Source organism: Lycorma delicatula, chromosome 9 (genome assembly GCF_047948215.1).
Source record: "Lycorma delicatula isolate Av1 chromosome 9, ASM4794821v1, whole genome shotgun sequence".
Lineage (NCBI taxonomy): Eukaryota > Metazoa > Arthropoda > Insecta > Hemiptera > Fulgoridae > Lycorma > Lycorma delicatula.
This window is the reverse complement of record NC_134463.1, coordinates 107,112,889-107,132,864: the sequence shown is the minus strand read 5'-3', so window position 1 is coordinate 107,132,864 and position 19,976 is coordinate 107,112,889. Positions and strand designations below refer to the sequence as shown.

The following is a 19,976-nucleotide window of genomic DNA, read 5'->3' as shown; positions in this document are numbered from 1 at the left end:
TTCATGCCACGTGGAATGACTATAAATGCAGAAACCTACTGTGAAACTGTGTTAGTTACAGTGCACCATTAAAAAAAACCAGAGATGTGGATGGTTGACTGACGGCGTCGTCCTGCTGCACGATAACGCATGTCCACATATTGCGGGTCCAATACGTGATGTACGAACAACATTTGGATGGGAAATTTATGATCACCCATCATAAGTCCAGACTTAGCTCCTTCTGATTATAATTTGTTTGAAAAATTGAAAGAATTTTTGTGTGGTAAACAATTTCACAGGTGATGATAAAGTTAAAAATGCTGTTAATCAGTGGCTAAGTGTACTGGTGGCAGAAGAATATGACAGGGTGAATTGAAGCTGGTGTATCATTACAATAAATGTCTTAATTCATGTGGTGATTTTATAGAGGAATAATGTAATCTATGTAGTTTTAAGAGAAATAAAAAAGATTTATAAAGTTTTCAGAATAGAATTTTTACAATGAAGGAAACGGTCTTTACTTTAGAGATAGCCTCTCGTACATATTAGCAGCTACTTTCAACTTTGTACACATACCTTTTTTTCCCCCCCTAAGGGTGCTTGTTGCCTCTAACCCAACAAAACAGCCTTGCCCATTTCTCGACTCAGTCATACCTAGCAGCTCTATGTGGTGGGCCAGGACTCAGACTTCAAAGGGGACCCCAAAATGTTTTTTTTTTTGTAATGGGAAGTCTGAAATTACCGGGTGTTATCGGGCTGTGTCCCAAACTTTATTCAAATTTGGTTAAGTGTGTTTGTTGGATTGACTATATTGTAAACATGCCTGTAACAATGTAGCTTATAAAAAAATTAGAAAATAAAAAGATTGATGAAAATCAGTGCAGTAGTACTTGCTGAAAGAAGAAATTAGCATGTTTCACAAACTGAAAAATGTTTTCAAAATGCATAATTTCTTCATTTTTAAAAAAATTAACATATGTATTCGGATTTTTGTAACCTGTGTTTCTGTAAAAGAAAAGAAACTTTAATAACTTACCTTATTAAATTCCAAGAATCGGTTTTCGCAGGATCCCCCATCTTCAGTTTGTATTTAATTCTATAATTACATTAAAATCAGTTGTTTTTAAAAATTGGTGAAATTGTTACCGTTTTATAAATTTTTAATTTCGTTATAGACCAATACACAAATTCTGTTGTCCAGTACTAGAATGATATAATATTTAAAACTTCATATTTTCCTTTGTTCTAATATCATTAATGCCAGCCATTACAATTTATTATATTTGTAATTAAATCATCATCTTCAAATGTGATTTGGTAGTTCATCATGTTATATTTTTGCTTATATATATAAATTTAATATTTCTAGATAAATAAAATTGTTATGATGATATATTTACATACCAAATACTATTATGGATAAGATATGTGGATGATATTTTAGTCATATATAACCTAACTATAAATAATGAACATTTTAAATAAACGTAACTATTAAATGAAAATTTTAATTTTACATATGAAATAGAAAAATAAAAATAAAATTTAAATTCTAACCTCCCATGATCACAAAAAATTAATACATATAAAAACATGATATTTAGAGCTATCCATTATACACAGTGCTTTTGAAGGACTGATAGATCTGACTAAAATAACACCAAAAATGGCTTTCATGACTATATTTGATCACTAACATAGATCTAAAATCCATTTGAATTAAAGTTTGAAGCTCAAGTTGAAATATTTCAAAATCAAATTTAAACATTTTTAATGCCAAAAATAAATACAGGCGCTCTTAATTCAATGGATAAGTTTGTAACCTGCTGTTTTTCAAGAAAGCAGATTGGAGCAGACTTAGATAAACACTTCTAAGGATTTTGAAAGCACAGAAGTTTCTGAAACTTTGAAAATACACGTTATATTTAATTAAATAGATCGATTAATGGAGAAATGATTTCATTTATATAAATATATTATTTCATTTTAAACCATTTGAAGCATTGCCTCCACTTCTTAGGAAAATAAAATTTTAGGTTTGTGGTCAGAGCACAGGTTGGTGAGTCAGTTCATCAAGAACCCTTAAAATTCTGGAGTAGTTACAAGATCACTTTAATGGAAGACTCAGAGTATTCAGTGAGGTTGAAGAAAGCAGTTGCTGAATTTTCTACTTGGCACTTATAAATTGTATTAGTGTGAATAATAAGTTGCATTTCTTCATGACTCATATCAATTTTTATGTATACTATGTATTATTTATAAAACTATAATAAATTATCTTATAAATTGATTTAATAAAGTTTGTATTTTTATTTGATACAGATTTGTATCAGAAATGGTTAATACCAATCATTCATAAACTGATCTGATCTTGCTTGAAAAATATTATACACAGCGCCCATTTGTACTTTTAAACATACACACGCACTCATTCATACAGTTATTTTAATAAAATGTTATAATAAATTACTCGGAGGAAAGATATTTCATTGTTTAAAAAAAATTAGTTAAATAAAAAAAATATATATATATATATATTCTAAAAGTGGCATACTTGTTCTTTAAATGTGATGTGCCTCAACAAATTTTTGGCATTAAAAATGGTTAAATTTGATTTTGAGATATTTCGACTTGAGTTTCAGATAGGATTTTAATTCAAACAAATTTCAGATCTATACAGTATGTCTGAAGAGTTCCTGAACTAAATTAAATAAAAATACAGATTTAAAAATATATGAATTTACTCACATCACCCCCCTACATAGAACCCTTCTCTAGTTATACACTTGTTGCAGTGCCAGTAGAGCTCGTCAAACGCTCTGGAGAAATCACTTTGTGGATTCGCCTTCAACTGCTCGGTGCAAGACCTTTGGATGGCCAGAATGTCATTGAGAAATCAAAATCAACCTTTCATCTTCAGCTTGAGTTTCGGGAACAAAAAATAGTCTGCTGGAGCCAAGTCGGGTGAATAGGGCTGATGGGATAAGATGATGATTTGATTTGCAGCGCAATAACAAGTTAAAACTGTTGCCATGTGTGCCGAGGCATTGTCGTGCAAGAGGGTCCAACTGGCCGGATTTGACCTGTGCGACACAGTCATTTCATTACTTCCAAGTAGAATGTAGAATTCATGGTTAGACCAGTTGCGTGCTCACTTTCGCAACGATTTTGTCATGAATAGCTGTTGACGGCCTCCTGCTTTGTTCGCCATCATCCAACGACTCTCTACCATCTTTAAACCACTTCCACCACATGTATGTTATATCAGATGCGGCACGGCATCATCACCAAATGCTTGCTGTGTCACAGAATAAGTTTCAGTGAAAGATTTTTGAAGTCAAACACAATTTTATCGTGCTTCTCTGTTCCATGTTGCAAGCTCGCACAAGATCATATGAACACAACATACACGGCCGAACATAACTCGAGACTGGAGTGATAAAATGTAATGAAATTTTGTACACACACTTGTCAGACATTGTACTACATACTACCTGGGTTATCCGAGAGATGGCGCTACTTTTATCGACTATGGAAATTTAGTTCGGGAACTTTTCGAACACAGACCTATCGGTCCTTCAAAGCACTGTGTAAAAAAAATAATAAAAATAAATAGATGAAATAAAACAAAAAGCAATATGTAATGGTTTTGATAATAAAATATAGAAAAAAAATACCATGATAATTAAACAAAAATACAACAGGAAAAATGTTATATTTAATGTTTTTTTTGTCTTCAGTCATTTGACTGGTTTGATGCAGCTCTCCAAGATTCCCTATCTAGTGCTATTCGTTTCATTTCAGTATACCCTCTACATCCTACATCCCTAACAATTTGTTTTACATATTCCAAACGTGGCCTGCCTACACAATTTTTCCCTTCTACCTGTCCTTCCAATATTAAAGCGACTATTCCAGGATGCCTTAGTATGTGGCCTAAAAGTCTGTCTCTTCTTTTAACTATATTTTTCCAAATGCTTCTTTCTTCATCTATTTGCCGAAATACCTCTTCATTTGTCACTTTATCCACCCATCAGATTTTTAACATTCTCCTATAGCACCACATTTCAAAAGCTTCTAATCTTTTCTTCTCAGATACTCCGATTGTCCAAGTTTTACTTCCATATAAAGCGACACTCCAAAGATACACTTTCAAAAATCTTTTTCTGACATTTAAATTAATTTTTGATGTAAACAAATTATATTTCTTACTGAAGGCTCGTTTAGCTTGTGCTATTCGGCATTTTATATCGCTCCTGCTTCATTCATCTTTAGTAATTGTACTTCCCAAATAACAAAATTCTTCTACCTCCATAATCTTTTCTCCTCCTATTTTCACATTCAGTGGTCCATCTTTGTTATTTCTACTACATTTCATTACTTTTGTTTTGTTCTTGTTTATTTTCATGCGATAGTTCTTGTGTAGGATTTCATCGATGCCGTTCATTGTTTTTCTAAATTCTTTTTACTCTCAGCTAGAATTACGATCATCAGCAAATCGTAGCATCTTTATCTTTTCACCTTGTACTGTTACTCCGAATCTAAATTGTTCTTTAACATCATTAACTGCTAGTTCCATGTAAAGATTAAAAAGTAACGGAGATAGGGAACATCCTTGTCAGACTCCCTTTCTTATTACGGCTTCTTTCTTATGTTCTTCCATTGTTACTGTTGCTGTTTGGTTCCTGTACATGTTAGCAATTGTTATATTTTCTACGTTCATCCATCAGCTGCAATATATCGTCTGAAACCCAAGGTTTTCTACCAGTTCTCTTTATTCCGCCTAAGTTTGCTTCTGCTGATTTAAGAATTTCCTTTTTAACATTCTCCCATTCTTCTTCTACATTTTCTACCTTATCTTTTTTACTCAGACCTCTTGCGATGTCCTCCTCAAAACTCTTCTTTACCTCCTCTTCCTCAATCTTCTCTAAATTCCACCGATTCATCTTACACCTTTTCTTCAGGTTTTTAAACCCCAATCTACATTTCATTAGCACCAAATTATGGTCGCTATCAATGTCTTCTCCTGGGTAAGTTTTGCAGTCAACGAGTTGATTTCTAAATCTTTGCTTAACCATGATCTATCTGGTATCTATCTGATACCTTGCAGTATCGCCTGGCTTTTTCTAAGTGTATATTCTTCTATTATGATTTTTAAATTGGGTGTTGGCAATTCCTAAATTATACTTCGTGCAAAACTCTATAAGTCGGTCCCCTCTTTCATTCCTTTTGCCCAGCCCGTATTCACCCACTATATTTCCTTCCTTGCCTTTTCCAATGCATGCATTCCATTCTCCAACTATTATTAAATTTTCATCTCCTTTTACGTGTTTAATTGCTTCATCAATCTCTTCGTATACACACTCTACCTCATCATCATCATAGGTACTTGTAGGCATATAGACGTTAACAATCGTTGTCGGTTTAGGTTTTGATTTTATCCTTATTACAATGATTCTATCGCTATGCGTTTTGAAATACTCTACTCTCTTCCCTATCTTCTTGTTCATTATGAAACCTACTCCTGCCTGCCCATTATTTGACGCTGAGTTAATTACTCTAAAATCACCTGACCAAAAGTCGCCTTCCTCTTCCCACCGAACCTCACTAATTCCTACTATATCCGCATTCATCTCATCCATTTCCCTTTTTAAATTTTCTAGCCTACCAACCTTTTTTAAGCTTCTAACATTCCACGCTCCGACTCGCAGAATGTTATTTTTCAATCTTCTGGTGACCCCTTCCTTAGTAGTCCCCACCCGGAGATCCAAACGGGGGACTAGTTTACCTCCGGAATATTTTACCAAGGAAGGCGCCTCCATTATTGTTATGTGAAAATGCAGAGAGCCACATTTTCTTGGGAAAAAAACAGCTGTAGTTTTCCATTGCTTTCAGCTGCGCAGTACTCAGAGGACTGAGCGATATTGATATGGCCGTTTAAGTCATTGTGACTCATGCCCCTAACAACTACTGAAAGAAGAGCTGCTGCCCTCTTTCAGGAATCATTCCTTAGTCTGGCTCTCAACAGATACCTCTCCAATATGGTTGCACCTTCGGTCCAGCTACTCTGTATCCCTGAGCACTCAACCCTCCTCACCAACGGCAAGGTCTCATGATTCATAGAGGAGGTTTAGTTAGAATGCAAACTTAGTATTACTGATTGCAAAAATAATTTAGAGATTTTGGAAATTTGTAATAATGATAAAAAATGAATATACTTGAAAAATATTACATTTATAAACGTAAGAAAAATTATAAAATGATGAACCACCACATCACATGTGAAGATTATTTCATTTAAAACATAATAAAAATATAATCTAACAGTTGACAAAAATGATATTAGAACATAGGAAAATGTGAATTTTTAAATATTACATCATTGTAGAACTGGATAGGAGAATTTATGTATTTGTCCGTAACAAATTAAAAATTTATAAAACAGTCAACATTTTCAACAATTACTAAATTCAAAATTTTAAAAACAATTAATTTTAATGTAATTGTAGAATTAAATACAAATTGAATATGTGCAATCCCGTAAAAATCAATTCTTGGAATTAATGTAGAAAGTTTTAACTTTCTGTGTTTAATTTACTATGTTTTGGTGGTTAAAATTTCATTTAATATTAAATTTAATTACCACAGTTCTCAATATGTTAATGAATTATTTGAATTTTCAAAAAAAATATTATATATGTAATTATTTAGGAAATGTAATATTTCTTTGCAAACATTAAATGATTATGAATAAGTGATTGATCATTTTTTTTATTTTTAGGAATATCATAATAAGCAACAAGGTAACAAAACAGCTTCACTACCTGGAGCTACAAGACCCCCTGGCCACGTTTCACCTTCTGGTTCATCACCTAGATCACCGATGTTGATGTCACCTAGTCCAAGTTCAGCACCTGGTCCACCATCTCATCAAAGTAGTATGTCTCCTGCACAGCAGTCTCCTCGTATCGGTACACCTCATTCACAGGTACAGTTATTTTTATATAATTTTATGTTTGGTAGTAATTATTTTAATATATATATGAAGTAAAACTTCCCAATATCGAACATGGCCTGGGAACAACAAAATGTCCGTTATTTAGAGGCATCTGCTATTCAGAAAAGTGAATAAATATTTTGTTCAATTATTCAACAAAAAAAAAACTGAATAGAACAACAGCATTGTCTATTTATTTCATATAAATTAAAATTAAAAAAAAAATTGGTTGCTAATTCAAATGAATGAAGAAAGAAGCATTTGGAAAAATATAGTTAAAAGAAGAGACAGACTTATAGGCCACATATTAAGGCATCCTGGAATAGTCGCTTTAATATTGGAAGGACAGGTAGAAGGGAAAAATTGTGTAGGCAGGCCACGTTTGGAGTATGTAAAACAAATTGTTGGGGATGTAGGATGTAGAGGGTATACTGAAATGAAACGACTAGCACTAGATAGGGAATCTTGGAGAGCTGCATCAAACCAGTCAAATGACTGAAGACAAAAAAAAAAAAAATTCAAATGACCATAAAATTTCAATTTTATTTTTTATTTTTCTGAAAATAAAACACTGTCCTCTACATGCAAATTTCTATAAAATAATAATAATAAAATACTGTACTACTGTAGTTGACCAACAAAATTAGATAATAACATTACGTAATACACTAAAATAGAATAAATAAAAAATAAAAGCTACAAAAATATTAATCAAAGAAGCAACACTATACAAGAAAATTAATCAAAACACATATACAAAAAATAATATAAAAATCAAATATGGATATGTAAAATTTATTTATTCGCAGATGGTTTAATATAGCTATCTGAACTGTTTGAACTAAATCCCAGCACATATTTTTTTCAATAAGCAACTGCTTTTCTGATACTAAAATAACACTTTCTGGTAATCCTTTTTGTAAGAAGTATTGCTTTAATTTTCTAACCTTTTCTGTTGCTTTCTTAGCCTCAATGGTAAATCCGGGTTCATTGTCATCAAATCTAAAACATTGTTGTTCATCTTGGAAATAGTTAAGTCTGAGGCAGCAACAAGATCATTTTGGAAATAGTTAAGTCTGAGGCAGCAACAAGATCACAGATGTCAGTCAAAACGTCCTCTATGTTAAGCGCGGGTACTCTTTGTAGTTTACAAATGGTTTAATAAGTTCTTGTAATTCACTCTGTTCCACACAATTATTTGGTTCAGTAATATTTTCAATGTCACAATAGAAATTAGTTTGTGTAGGTTTAATACCAGCTTTTTCAAAGCAATTTCTCACTGTAACCTGCTTTTTAGTCTTATGAATCCATAAAATTGTATCTAACATACTAATGCTTTTAGAAAGATCATCAGCATCTGTAACTCCATTTACTGTTGATAGTAAGTATTGTAACAACTTTTTTCTGTACTGAATTTGAAAATTCTGAATGATCCCCAGATCAAGCGATTGACATATCTGCAGTAGTATTTGGGGGAAAAAATATCAGTTTTATGTTTTTAAAGCTAATGTTAGGTTGGGAACTTGCATCGTCCAAAAATAGTATGACTTTCCTATTTCGCTTTCCCATTTTATGATCAAAACTTAACAACCAGTCCATCCCTAGTCATCTAAGATTTTTATTTAAATACTACTCAATTTCTTATGAATTTATATTTGCGCCATTAAAACATCGTAGCTTTGCCGAATATTAATAGTTTTGCAAATTCACCTGACATATTCACAGCCAAAATAACAGTAATACCTTCTTTTGATATTTTCCCCCTGTATGTTTTCCTCTTTCAAACTATTGTTTTACTGGGCAAAGCCTGAAAAAGAAGATCAGTCTTATCACACTTGAAAAATGTTTCTTTCATTATAATTCACGCATCTCATTTAATTTTTCCTTCCATTCAGACACAAATTCTCATCTACAACCTCAGCTTCACTACAGACATTTTTAAATGAAACGTTATGTCTAATTTGGAATTAGCTAACCAACCCCCTGAGGATTTAAACTTTTTATAACAGAGTTCTTTATTCAGAGCAATTTCTAAGGCAGTGGTGGTGAACCTATGACCTGCAGGGCAGACACTCCCCCATAAAGGCCTTTAATGATCTATGTGTTGATTTTTATAAACTTATTTTTTATATCATAAAAGAGAGAACAGACAATTGAAAATATTAAAAAATTAAAGTATAAAATCTAATGTCGAATTTATAGAAAAAAATATTTTCAAGTGGACGTTAGCTAACTGATTTTTTATATCACTGTACCTGTGTGTGATTCACGATAGTCAGCCATAAACTTAATGCACTTATTTGTTGCATCATAGGACGGGGATGTACCAGCTCACAGTATTAAACTAATTGGCAGCCTTGGCGTATGCATCTGGAAGTATTTAATAATTCAGTTTCATTATTATTCTTATATTATTGAATTTTCTCATCTTCATATGTATATATGTACATCAAGTACATTAATAAGAAATTTCTTCCGAAATTATTGTATTCTAAATATAAATATTTTTAGTTATATCCCTGAACTATATCAGCGATTAAAAAAATAAAAACAAATGACAAAAGTTCTAGACTGTATCAAACAGAATGGTTTGATAAATATGGTGTGATTGAAATAAATAAAATGACTATGTGAAATTTCCAACAAAAAAGTCACTTCAGTTACATACAATGTAAAAAGACATTTTGAAAAGTTGCATTCAAATCTCAGCTTCTTAACAGATGAAGAAAAGAAAGAATTTTTTTACAACAGAAAAACAGAATCGTTCACAAATCAGTGTTTTAAATCATTTTTTGATTTCAAAGAATAACATTATAGCTGCTAGTTTTCAAGTAACCTATTGCATTGCTTGCCACCTAAAACCTCTTTCAGAAGGAGTGTTTGTAAAACAAGCGTTTTTAGAAAGTAGTGCTACTTTGTTTGCAGATTTTAAAGAAAAAGACTTAATTATAAAGCTTATAAATTAGTTACAGATAAGTTACAATACAATTAAAGATCAAGTAATGGAATTAGAAAGAAATATTTTTTTGTAAATTCATAATGACCTAAAGTAGGCAGAAATATATTCACTCATTTTCGATGAGAGTACTGATGTAAATGGTTATGCACAACTAGCATTTTTTGCGCAATATAAATCAGGCAGTGTAATGAAAGAAGAGCTAATGAAACTAATAACATTGAAAGGGAAGTGTAAGTTTTGATTTTTTTAAAGAATTTGGTAGTGCATTTAAAGAAATGGATATTGACCTGCAGAAAATTATTTCTGTGACAGACAGTGTACCCAGTGTGGTAGTAAAGAACATCAGTTTTATTCAGCAGCTTAAGCAGAATATTAGACATTCACTGATTGAATTTCATTGTATAATATGCCAGCAAGGTTTAAAAACATTTTCCAAAGTATTGCCAGTTGTAATAAGAGTCATCAACTTTATAAATGCAAGAGATCTTAATAAACAAGAATTTGCACAATTATTAGAGGAAGAGTGCCACTATTCTGGAATTTTGACATACAACAATGATTTATGTCTCAGTTGCAGTCAAGTTCTTAATTGGTTTGTCAATTTATTAGAAGAAATAAAGCTCTTTTTGAATGAAAAAAACAATAGTTATGATGAATTTTTAAATATAGATCGATTAGATGATTTAATGTTATGTATCATCATTCAGCATTTCAATTAACTGAATAAAAAACTTGAGGGAAATGGGAAAATTGTATTAATGATGTTTAAAAATATTAAAATATTTATGATGAAGCTTGACATCTTCACTAAAGATTTGAAATGAAACTCATGAAATATTTTCCTCAATTACAAAAACATTTTGAAAATACACTTGACATTCAAGAAAATGCAATTAAAAAATATTTAATCATTGTACAGGAACTAAAACAAGCTTTTCAGGAGAGATTTAATCAATTTAAGAGTTAGGAAAATACATTTCACTTTATGTTTTATCCATACAAAATCGAATTTGGCTAGGTACCCATGATTTAGAAATGGAATAGGCTGAATTTCAGTGTAGCATAGTATGGAAAAAATGTGAAAACTTGATTGCTGAAATAGAAGGAAAAATTTCTGAAAGTAGTGCAGATAATAATGATCCCACATTAAAAATCAAAAGTATATTTTAAACGTATGGGATTCTTTACCAATGAATTTGATATCAATGAAGAAACTTGTTAATGCTCTTTTAATGATGTTTGGGGTCCACATGTTCGTGTGAAAAACTGTTTATCTCATTGAATTTTTTAAAATCTATCAACAGACATAAACATGGAAATAAATTAACTGCGAAATGCATTAAACTAATGAATACGAAATATGAACCTAATATTAAGAAACCATCTGAACGTAAGCAACAATAGATTTCATGTTAAATATATTTCTCTCAGCTTTATTATACATACACATATCTGTAACTATATTTAATAAAAAGGAAAATTATTATACCTTTTTAGAGGATTTTAAAAGTTGAACCCAAAAAATCGTCAACTGTCGAGTTTTTCTGTTAACAAATTTTTGGTGTTTCTAAATTATTGATATCCTTTTTACCAAACCCTACCCCCTTTAAATTCAAGTGACGCCACTTGATTTAGTGACTCACGGGCTAATATTTAAAAAATGAAACAAAATTTGACCCACTTCTCAAAAAGGTTTGCTGCCATCACTTTCTAAGGCTTTCTCATGTATCAAAGATCTGGAAACAGGATTGTTATTAGCACGAGTCCTGTAAAACACTCATAAATCAAATTGTCAACCATCAGGCCTGGCGTTACAGGAAATGCACGTTTGCTTAACTGATTATAATTTTCAGTCCATGACTTTAGGATATCGAGTTTGCTTTTTAAGGTATCGCTTAGTTTTACCATCAAAACGTTTTGACATAAACTGACAAACTGACATTTTGCCATCAACTTTGACATCAAAATGTTTTGCCATATCACACTCACTGAGTTTTTCTTTTTCATAGGCATTTATAACTGCTGCTTTTCTTTTGATGTCAAGCATCTATGTAATACACAAAATTGGACGTACAGTAAACCTATGTGTAGAAAATGTACTACAATAAAAAATGCAGTACTATACCATAACAAAATTATTACACGTGTTCAATATACAGTATACACTTGCACAACAGCTAATGATGAATCATGTTGGATGATGAATTGATTGAAATCATATCAGTGTCTAGGCAGGTAGTGATGCAATTCACACCAGTTAAACAAATAAGTCACTGAGTGTAAAATAAAACAAAGAAATTACAATTTTTATCCCTGCTGCCTGTTTTTCAGAACTGCTCGAAAAGTTTTTATAGGTAAATTCATTGTCCGCATCAGTTATTGAGAAGTGTCCATTAAGAGAAGTTTCACTATATATTAAATGAAATATAAACCGCCTAAACACAGTAAATAGATAATTTAAACTTATCATTATAATTCCAAGAATCGGTTTTCACGGGATCCCACATCTTCAGTTGTTATTAAATTCTATAATTATATTAAAACATTTATTTATAATTGGTAAATTTGTTAAAATGGTTTTCGTTTTTGAAAATTTTTTTAATTTATTTGAACGAATATGCAAATTCTGCTGTCCAGCAGGAAAAAAAAAATATATATATATATTTATTTATGACTATAACTATCTAATAATAATCAGTAGGCCATAATTGGCTTCAATTATAAAAAAATAATAATAAATAGAATTATTGTAGTAATTTCTTTTGCAACTTATTCATATTTATATCTCTTTCAAAGTAATATTGTAAGTAGTACATCGCTCCCAGATTTCATTCTACTATTATTTATTACTGGATACTGATATGCATTACATGAACTGGTTTAAAATTTCCCATGGAATATGTTGACTTACTTTTAAATAAAATTTTATTAATATGACTACACAGGATGTACTCACAAAGAAATTACACTATTCAAATAAAAAGGACATTTAACATTGCCATCACATTTGAGATACTTAGGCATTGATCATGACATTCCATTTAGCGAGATCCTTCCCAGAGTGCTTTTTGCGACAATACAGAGCTTGTGTTAGCAACTTGCCAGTTTGAAACAAAGTTCCACTTATACACATTAATCTTCAGAAATTTTTATTTTTTTTAATCTGGAAATCATAAGATGAAACACAATCTGGTTCTTACGTATTAACACCATCGCAGCTACAGCTTTATTTAAAAACAAAGTAATCAATCGGATTTTGGTGGAAAATGAACAGTCTCTTTATTAATTTTAATAAATGGTTATTTATATTTATTTATTTTATAAATATAATTTAACCAAACTTAACCTATAATAAATTCAGTAATTATTGCAATTATTTATTATTTAAATAATCAAAACACTCCTGTTAATTAGTCAAGGTTAGCGAGTGTAGGTTAAGTTTGGTTAAATTACATTTATAAATATAAATAACCATTTATTAAAATTAATAGAGACTGTTTTGAATCTATGTTAAACTCTATATCGGCCCATTTTCCACCAAAATCCGATTGACTACTTTGTTTTTAAATAAAGCTGTAGCTGCGGTGGCGTTAATACGTAAGTACCCACAATCTCACTTGCCTATTTACTGACTGGAAATTAATCTATTGACATCATGGCAAATAGAAAACTGTTTCTTATGAATTCCATTACACAGAAGCCTTAGCAGAAGAACAAGTACCTATACATTGATGTGCTATTTCAAAAGTTTGTTTTGGGAAAAACCTTGACCATTACACTTTTGCATGAGAAACAGTTACAGGCGTTTTATAAAGTGACCTTGGATTCATTACTCACTTTTCTCCCTAATCCGGAATGTTATTGACATTATAATAATTTGGCAATTACAGATTGCCAAATTGTACTAGCTTCAAATTGGCTTCCGATTTGTTTTTCATTCAGTGGGTCTTGAATACAATAAGCTTTAATTATATGTCTTAATGTAGAATAAAAATGATAATGCTAGGAAAACTTTGTTTTGAAATACTCGTTATATTACCTCACAACATAAACTCAATACTGGCTTGTTATAACAGAACAATACAGACGCAATACTAACAGACTTGTTATAAACTCAGTTACTCTTCAGCTGTCAGCAGTTAGTCTTTGCAATCCTGTTTTATTCTCAATGAGTCATTAACCATTTTATTACTAATTAATTTTGTGGAGTTTTCTGTGCTGATTTCTTTTATTAGCAAAAAAAAAAAAAAACATTTCAGCAGACTTTATTATTATTCTTATAAATAAGAATAAACTATTCTACCATCCCCTGGTGGACTTGTAGTATTTCTGCCTTTCATTCAGAGAAGGCTCTGGGGTAGAATCCTGTTGTTCAAAATTGGCATTCTTTACACACCATAAAATTCTTTTCTTGTCGTCTAAAGAAAAAGAGTTGTAACTGTCATCAAGTGTAGGCTTATAGTTACCAGAGAGAGATAAATGAAATTAACGTTATGAATACAGTTGCTTTCAATTAGCTTGATAGTATTGATGGTATGGAAGTTTAAAATGAGTTTTTTCAACAGCTGATTTGTGATTAGTGCTACTGAAAAGGGAATTATTTTTTAATTTTTAATTCTAATAAAATAGAAAAATATCATCTAACCAACAGCAAATGTTTTTTTTAACGACATTTGAATACAAAGTAAACATAAGTGTCAATTATAAATATGCAAAGAACAAAATATATAACTTTACCAACATTTAGCATTAATTAGATAGTCTAGCTTGATTTTTTTTTTATAGTATGTAAAAATCATTTATAAAAAAGTACATAATTGCAATTAACAAATTAAACACTCAAAATTTTTTATTCATCATTCGTGGATGAATCTGAATCATCTAAATCAATAATTAGTTCATCTACAGAAACATTCACTAAACACTTATTTTCCCAAAAGTTGTTTTGATTTCCTTTACATGATTACAATAATGTTGCCATTATGAAGCCGTGAAGTTTTGAAATGTTTCTTTTAAACTTTTTCAAGCGTATTGTCAGTATTATTATTGTCTACATGACATTTAACCTTCCTCTATCGGGTTTAGTTGTGGATGATGTAATCACACTACAGTATGGCCCTCTAATTTAAACATATTGTTAATTTTATATTTAATTATTTTAGGTTTCACAATTTGTAAAAGTTGATACAGCTCCGGTTTTAATATTGACATAGAAAGTGGAATTCTGTTTTTCCTCAACCGGTTTTACATTTCAGCCTTGGGATATTCGAATTGAAAGAGTGGTTGGCAATCGCATTATGATACAGTGCATTGTCAAGAATGATAACGGATTCATTTGGCAAGTTTGGGATTGGGATTAAAATTTCTTCAATCCACTTTTTCAAATTAAAAAAATTCATATCATCATGATAGTTTGTTGATTTAAACTTGACTTAAACATTAATGAACAATTCAGAACAAAACCGGCTTCTCTAGCAGTATTAACTACAATTAGACCATTTCCTTCAGAAATTGGTGCAAAGTAGCCTTCTTTACTTCCATCGTTCAAGCTTTACTGGTTTTATAATTGCTGTGTACATAAGTTTCATTTACATATACAATATTCTGATCCTCTTTCCAATATCTTATCACACTTTTTAAAAAATTATTTCTTTTCAGTTTTATATCATGTTTTTCAAAAGAGTGCATCTATTATTACACGTTTTCTTCCATTTGAAACCCAAACTGTATGAGATAGTGAAATGACATTTTACTTCCAACAAATCTTATGTTTTTAACAACCTTATTGTAAACAGAATCTACAGTAAGTTTTCTCTTTTCAGTTTTGTGAACGTAATTCGTCTAACAGCATTTACATCAAATCTGTCCAGCATCGATTTGGTTTTTCTCCTCGTTTTATTAATATTTGGTGTGGAAAATGATGAATGGCACAAAGTTTTAGATTCATGATAAATCCTCCAAACAGTGCTTTTACTAAACCCCCCCCCCCTCAATTGTAGTTGTTGTTGTTTTCAACTACATTATTTAAAGTACCTGCTCATCCTTAAAATAACTAATTGCATTGAATATTACCTCTAGTTTGGTCCTTAATGATTGTACTTCTGCCTAACTTGCTTTTAAATTGGGATATTTTAAATTGTATTGTACTGTAATAATGGATGACAATATTCATAAGCAACAGAAAAAATTTTATTTCCCCTTTATAAACTTTTAAATGAAAAATTCTCTGTATGCTAAGTATTTACTATCAAGCTAGTTGAAATCAACTGTACATTCTTACATTTATTTTTTCAAAGTATAAAATAATTATTGTAAAAAATCTTTTTTTAGTAAGAAATTTCTGTTAAAATTGCATTCATATTAATGATCATATCTTAGCTGACCTGAACCTTTATACAAATATTAATGGATTTTTAACTATCAAAAATATGATAAGCAGAATAAGTATATAAAAATGAATTGCAATTAATATTAAAAAGGAAATAAAAGATGGTTTTAAAACTTTCAGCATATAAATGAAAGCAAAAGCTGTGAAAGTTGCAGTTGTTTCTGTGACTTATAAAGATTTAATTAATATAACTTAAAATATCTAGTTAAGATAGTTAACAAAAAAGAAACATCACTAAACACAGTAAGAATGTAAACAAAAATAAAAACATCTGAGTGTCCAGATATTCATATTTCATATGCCGTTATAACATGGCAGCAAATGTCAGATTTAGTAGTTTTTTTCTTTTGCTGAAGAGAAATTCTTTTAATGTGACTAAAGTCGAATAAATCTTTGAAAGGATAAAATAACTCCAGCATCATTAAAAAAATATTCCAATCCAATTAAATGTAATCTATCTGTTCATTCACTTGTATTGGAACTAGGATCAATAATTTAAATGATAGCATACAGTATTTTTAATGTTTTTATTTACAGCTAACAGTTTTTAGTGTTACTTAAAATAATTCTTTCTTGAAAATAATTTTTGATATTAAAATTTACTTTATATTTTTTATAGGGCGGTGAAGACAATCCATTCAGCCCTGGCACGCCACAAGAACTATTACGGTCATCATTACCATCACCAGGTCGGTTGACCTCACCATCACCACGAAGTATGACTTCACCTCGAGCACCAACTCCTACTACAACAACACCTACTTTAAGGCCAATGGTTACAAGTCCTGTTAACCCAGCTTTCTCAACCCAGGACCAATCAATTAGGTATCTAATGTTAGTTACTTTAGAATTTTGAAGTTATACACTTACATTATTTATATAAAATAAAGGAATAGAGAATGCTCAAAAGCCATTTATAAATAGTTCTATTGAACATGTCAATTTCTACTTTTATGGAGAATATTAATAATATTTACATTTAAAAGAAAATGTAAGAAATAATACCTTGTTAATTCCATTTGAAAGGAAAAACAAGAGTGTAAACTTAAGAGATATATTACTTAATTTTCTATATTAATATATATATATATATTCTATATTAATAAAAATACAAATTAAATAGTTAATTCCTATGATGCTGAAAATTATATTCTTTTAAACCAATAAAACTTAAAAACTTTTTTATATCACAAAATCAAATTTAAAACTACTTGCATTTATAGTATAATTCTAATGATTGTAAGGAAGTAAATATTTGTAAAAGTAATAAGTCCTTTAAGTAAAAATTTGTAGAACATTTAAAAATATTTTAAAAAATAATAAAAGAATTTTTCAAATGTTGCTGATCTCATTATATATGGAGATACTATAACAATTGTAGAGAATAGTCTAGAAATATTTGAAAATTTAATTAAACTTAAATGCTTAGAAAAATAAACATTCACTTATGAATAGGCAAATAAAGTTGTATATTATGAACCATTTAAATTTGTCCAATGTTGTAATATCTGAAATTTTACCAATATTCAGTATAATTTAATTCTTTATTCAGTTAAAACTAACAGATTTTACTTTTAAATAACGTCTTGCCTGATATATTTTATAAAAGTGGATTAAAAAAACTTATTACATAAATTTATAAGATTATGTTAATCTCCTCACTATTTTTGTGTTTTCATTGGTGGTTTTATTTATTAATTTTTTTTTTATTTTCACTGAATTTTTTGTCCACATTTAATTTTTTCAACAGAGATCGCTCTTTCATGTGAAAGTTATATATAAAATTTAATTAAAAACATAAAATGAAATCTATGGATATATATCAACTCAGTCATGGAGTGTTCTTGAGAAGTTCTCATTGTCAGCATAAATTTATCTTTAAAATGCGCTATTAATAAAAATATATAGTTAAAAGTTTAAGACATCAACCAATTTCTCACTATATAATTTCTTATCGTCCTCTCCTGAGTTAAAGCAGTGTATACAATCTTTGCTTCATTACAGAAAGAGAAACATTAATCTGTTGCTTTATACCATTTGTACTAGACTTTCTTTTAGCTGTGAGGCACATAAAGCATCAAGTACAAGAAGCATAAGAGTCATTCTGAGATCAGCCAATCCATTTGGTGATCAGAATAAAGATGTTAGTTGTGGAACTGAATATCATCTGCATTTCGGTGGGCTTGCCATACTGATATATAGCAGTACATTTGGCTCACTGAAGAAGGCAACAGGAAATTATTTCATTCCCTACTTTTCCATTAAGCCTGGTGTTAGATGCTTGTTTTCCTAGTAAGCTCCTAGTAATTATAATTTTTGAACTTGACTTGTGTCACATTGTTACCATGGAAGGCAATAGAAATGGTTGTATGAGATATTGGAATTCATTTTCCTTCGATTATATTTAATCTAATAGATTAATAATAAGAAATAATTAATAAATTATTATCTCTTTCAGTTACTTCTATTATCTGCCATGGTGATGATGGAACATTTTAAATGCAGTGTCAGTTTGGTTGATTAATTTTTCTTTTCTTTTTTTTTAATTTAAAAAATTTTATTTTTATAAAAAAGATTAATTTTACTGAAATTAATACTTTTTTTATGATTCATATTATCCCTTTTTTCTGTTAAATTATATTTAAATTCTATTAAAAAAACTGATGTGGACACCACATTAGGTGGTGTAATTTAATAGGTGTACACTTGTACACCTATTAAATTACATATACACATTTTTTTAAAATGAAAAGTTCATAAAATTTTATTTCATTAATAACGTCTGATATTTTTTTTATTATTATTGAATTATTTATCGTAAAGAATGTTTTACCATTAGAGGTTAATAATTATTAATAAATCAATATATTTAAATTTAAGAAAAAAAAAGTTAAAAAAAGGGGGACGAAGTCTAATTCGAACCGATATGCTTTCGCCTTGTAAGATCCAAATATTTCATTTATTAAAATTTTTATTTGGCTATAACACCGGAACCAATGAAAATAAGTACCACTCACGAGGTTTGTAAATAAAGTAATAAGACTAGCTTTTTTGGCAGCCGAATTGGCAATGCTGTAAGGTTACTAGTAAACATATGGTTGGTTATATGAACAGCTGATTTATATTAGGTATTAATATTTTTAGTCTACTGTTGCCACATGAGACGTAACAAACTTCTAATTATGAGCAACATTGTATAATCAAGTTTTGTCTTAAACTTGGTGAGAATGCTACCGAAAATTTTTCAAAATTGAAAAGGTCATATGGAGATGTTGTTCTGTTACAAGCCCAAATTTTTAGATAATTAAAGCATTTTCATATGGCTGGGAATCAGTTGGGGACGATCCATACTCTGAAAGACCATTGACGACAATGTAGAGCAAATCAGGAACTTGATATTGTATCACTGGCAATTAACTGTCTGAATGATTGCAGCGTAATTGAATTTGAACCATATCACAGCCCATCAAATTTTGACAAACAAATTAGACGTGAAAAAATATGCAAAATTGGCCCCAAAATATCTTGCTGTTGAACAGAAAAACAAAAAAACAACAGGGTGGAAATGTGCCGTGATCTTCCCAGGCAAATTGAAACTGATCCTGATTTTCTAAAAAATGTTATTAATGGTGATGGGTCTTGGCTAGTTG

General features: G+C 30.1%; 1 protein-coding gene across 1 annotated transcript in view; it reads left to right on the top strand.

Annotated features, from left to right (window-relative positions):
* LOC142330615 (uncharacterized) overlaps positions 1 to 19,976 on the top strand; it is a 279,378-nt gene that overhangs the window by 193,126 nt on the left and 66,276 nt on the right. The window contains exons 45-46 of the mRNA XM_075376020.1: positions 6,764 to 6,970; positions 16,946 to 17,151. Coding sequence (XP_075232135.1) covers positions 6,764 to 6,970; positions 16,946 to 17,151 — 413 coding nt within the window. The remainder of the gene's footprint in view (positions 1 to 6,763; positions 6,971 to 16,945; positions 17,152 to 19,976) is intronic.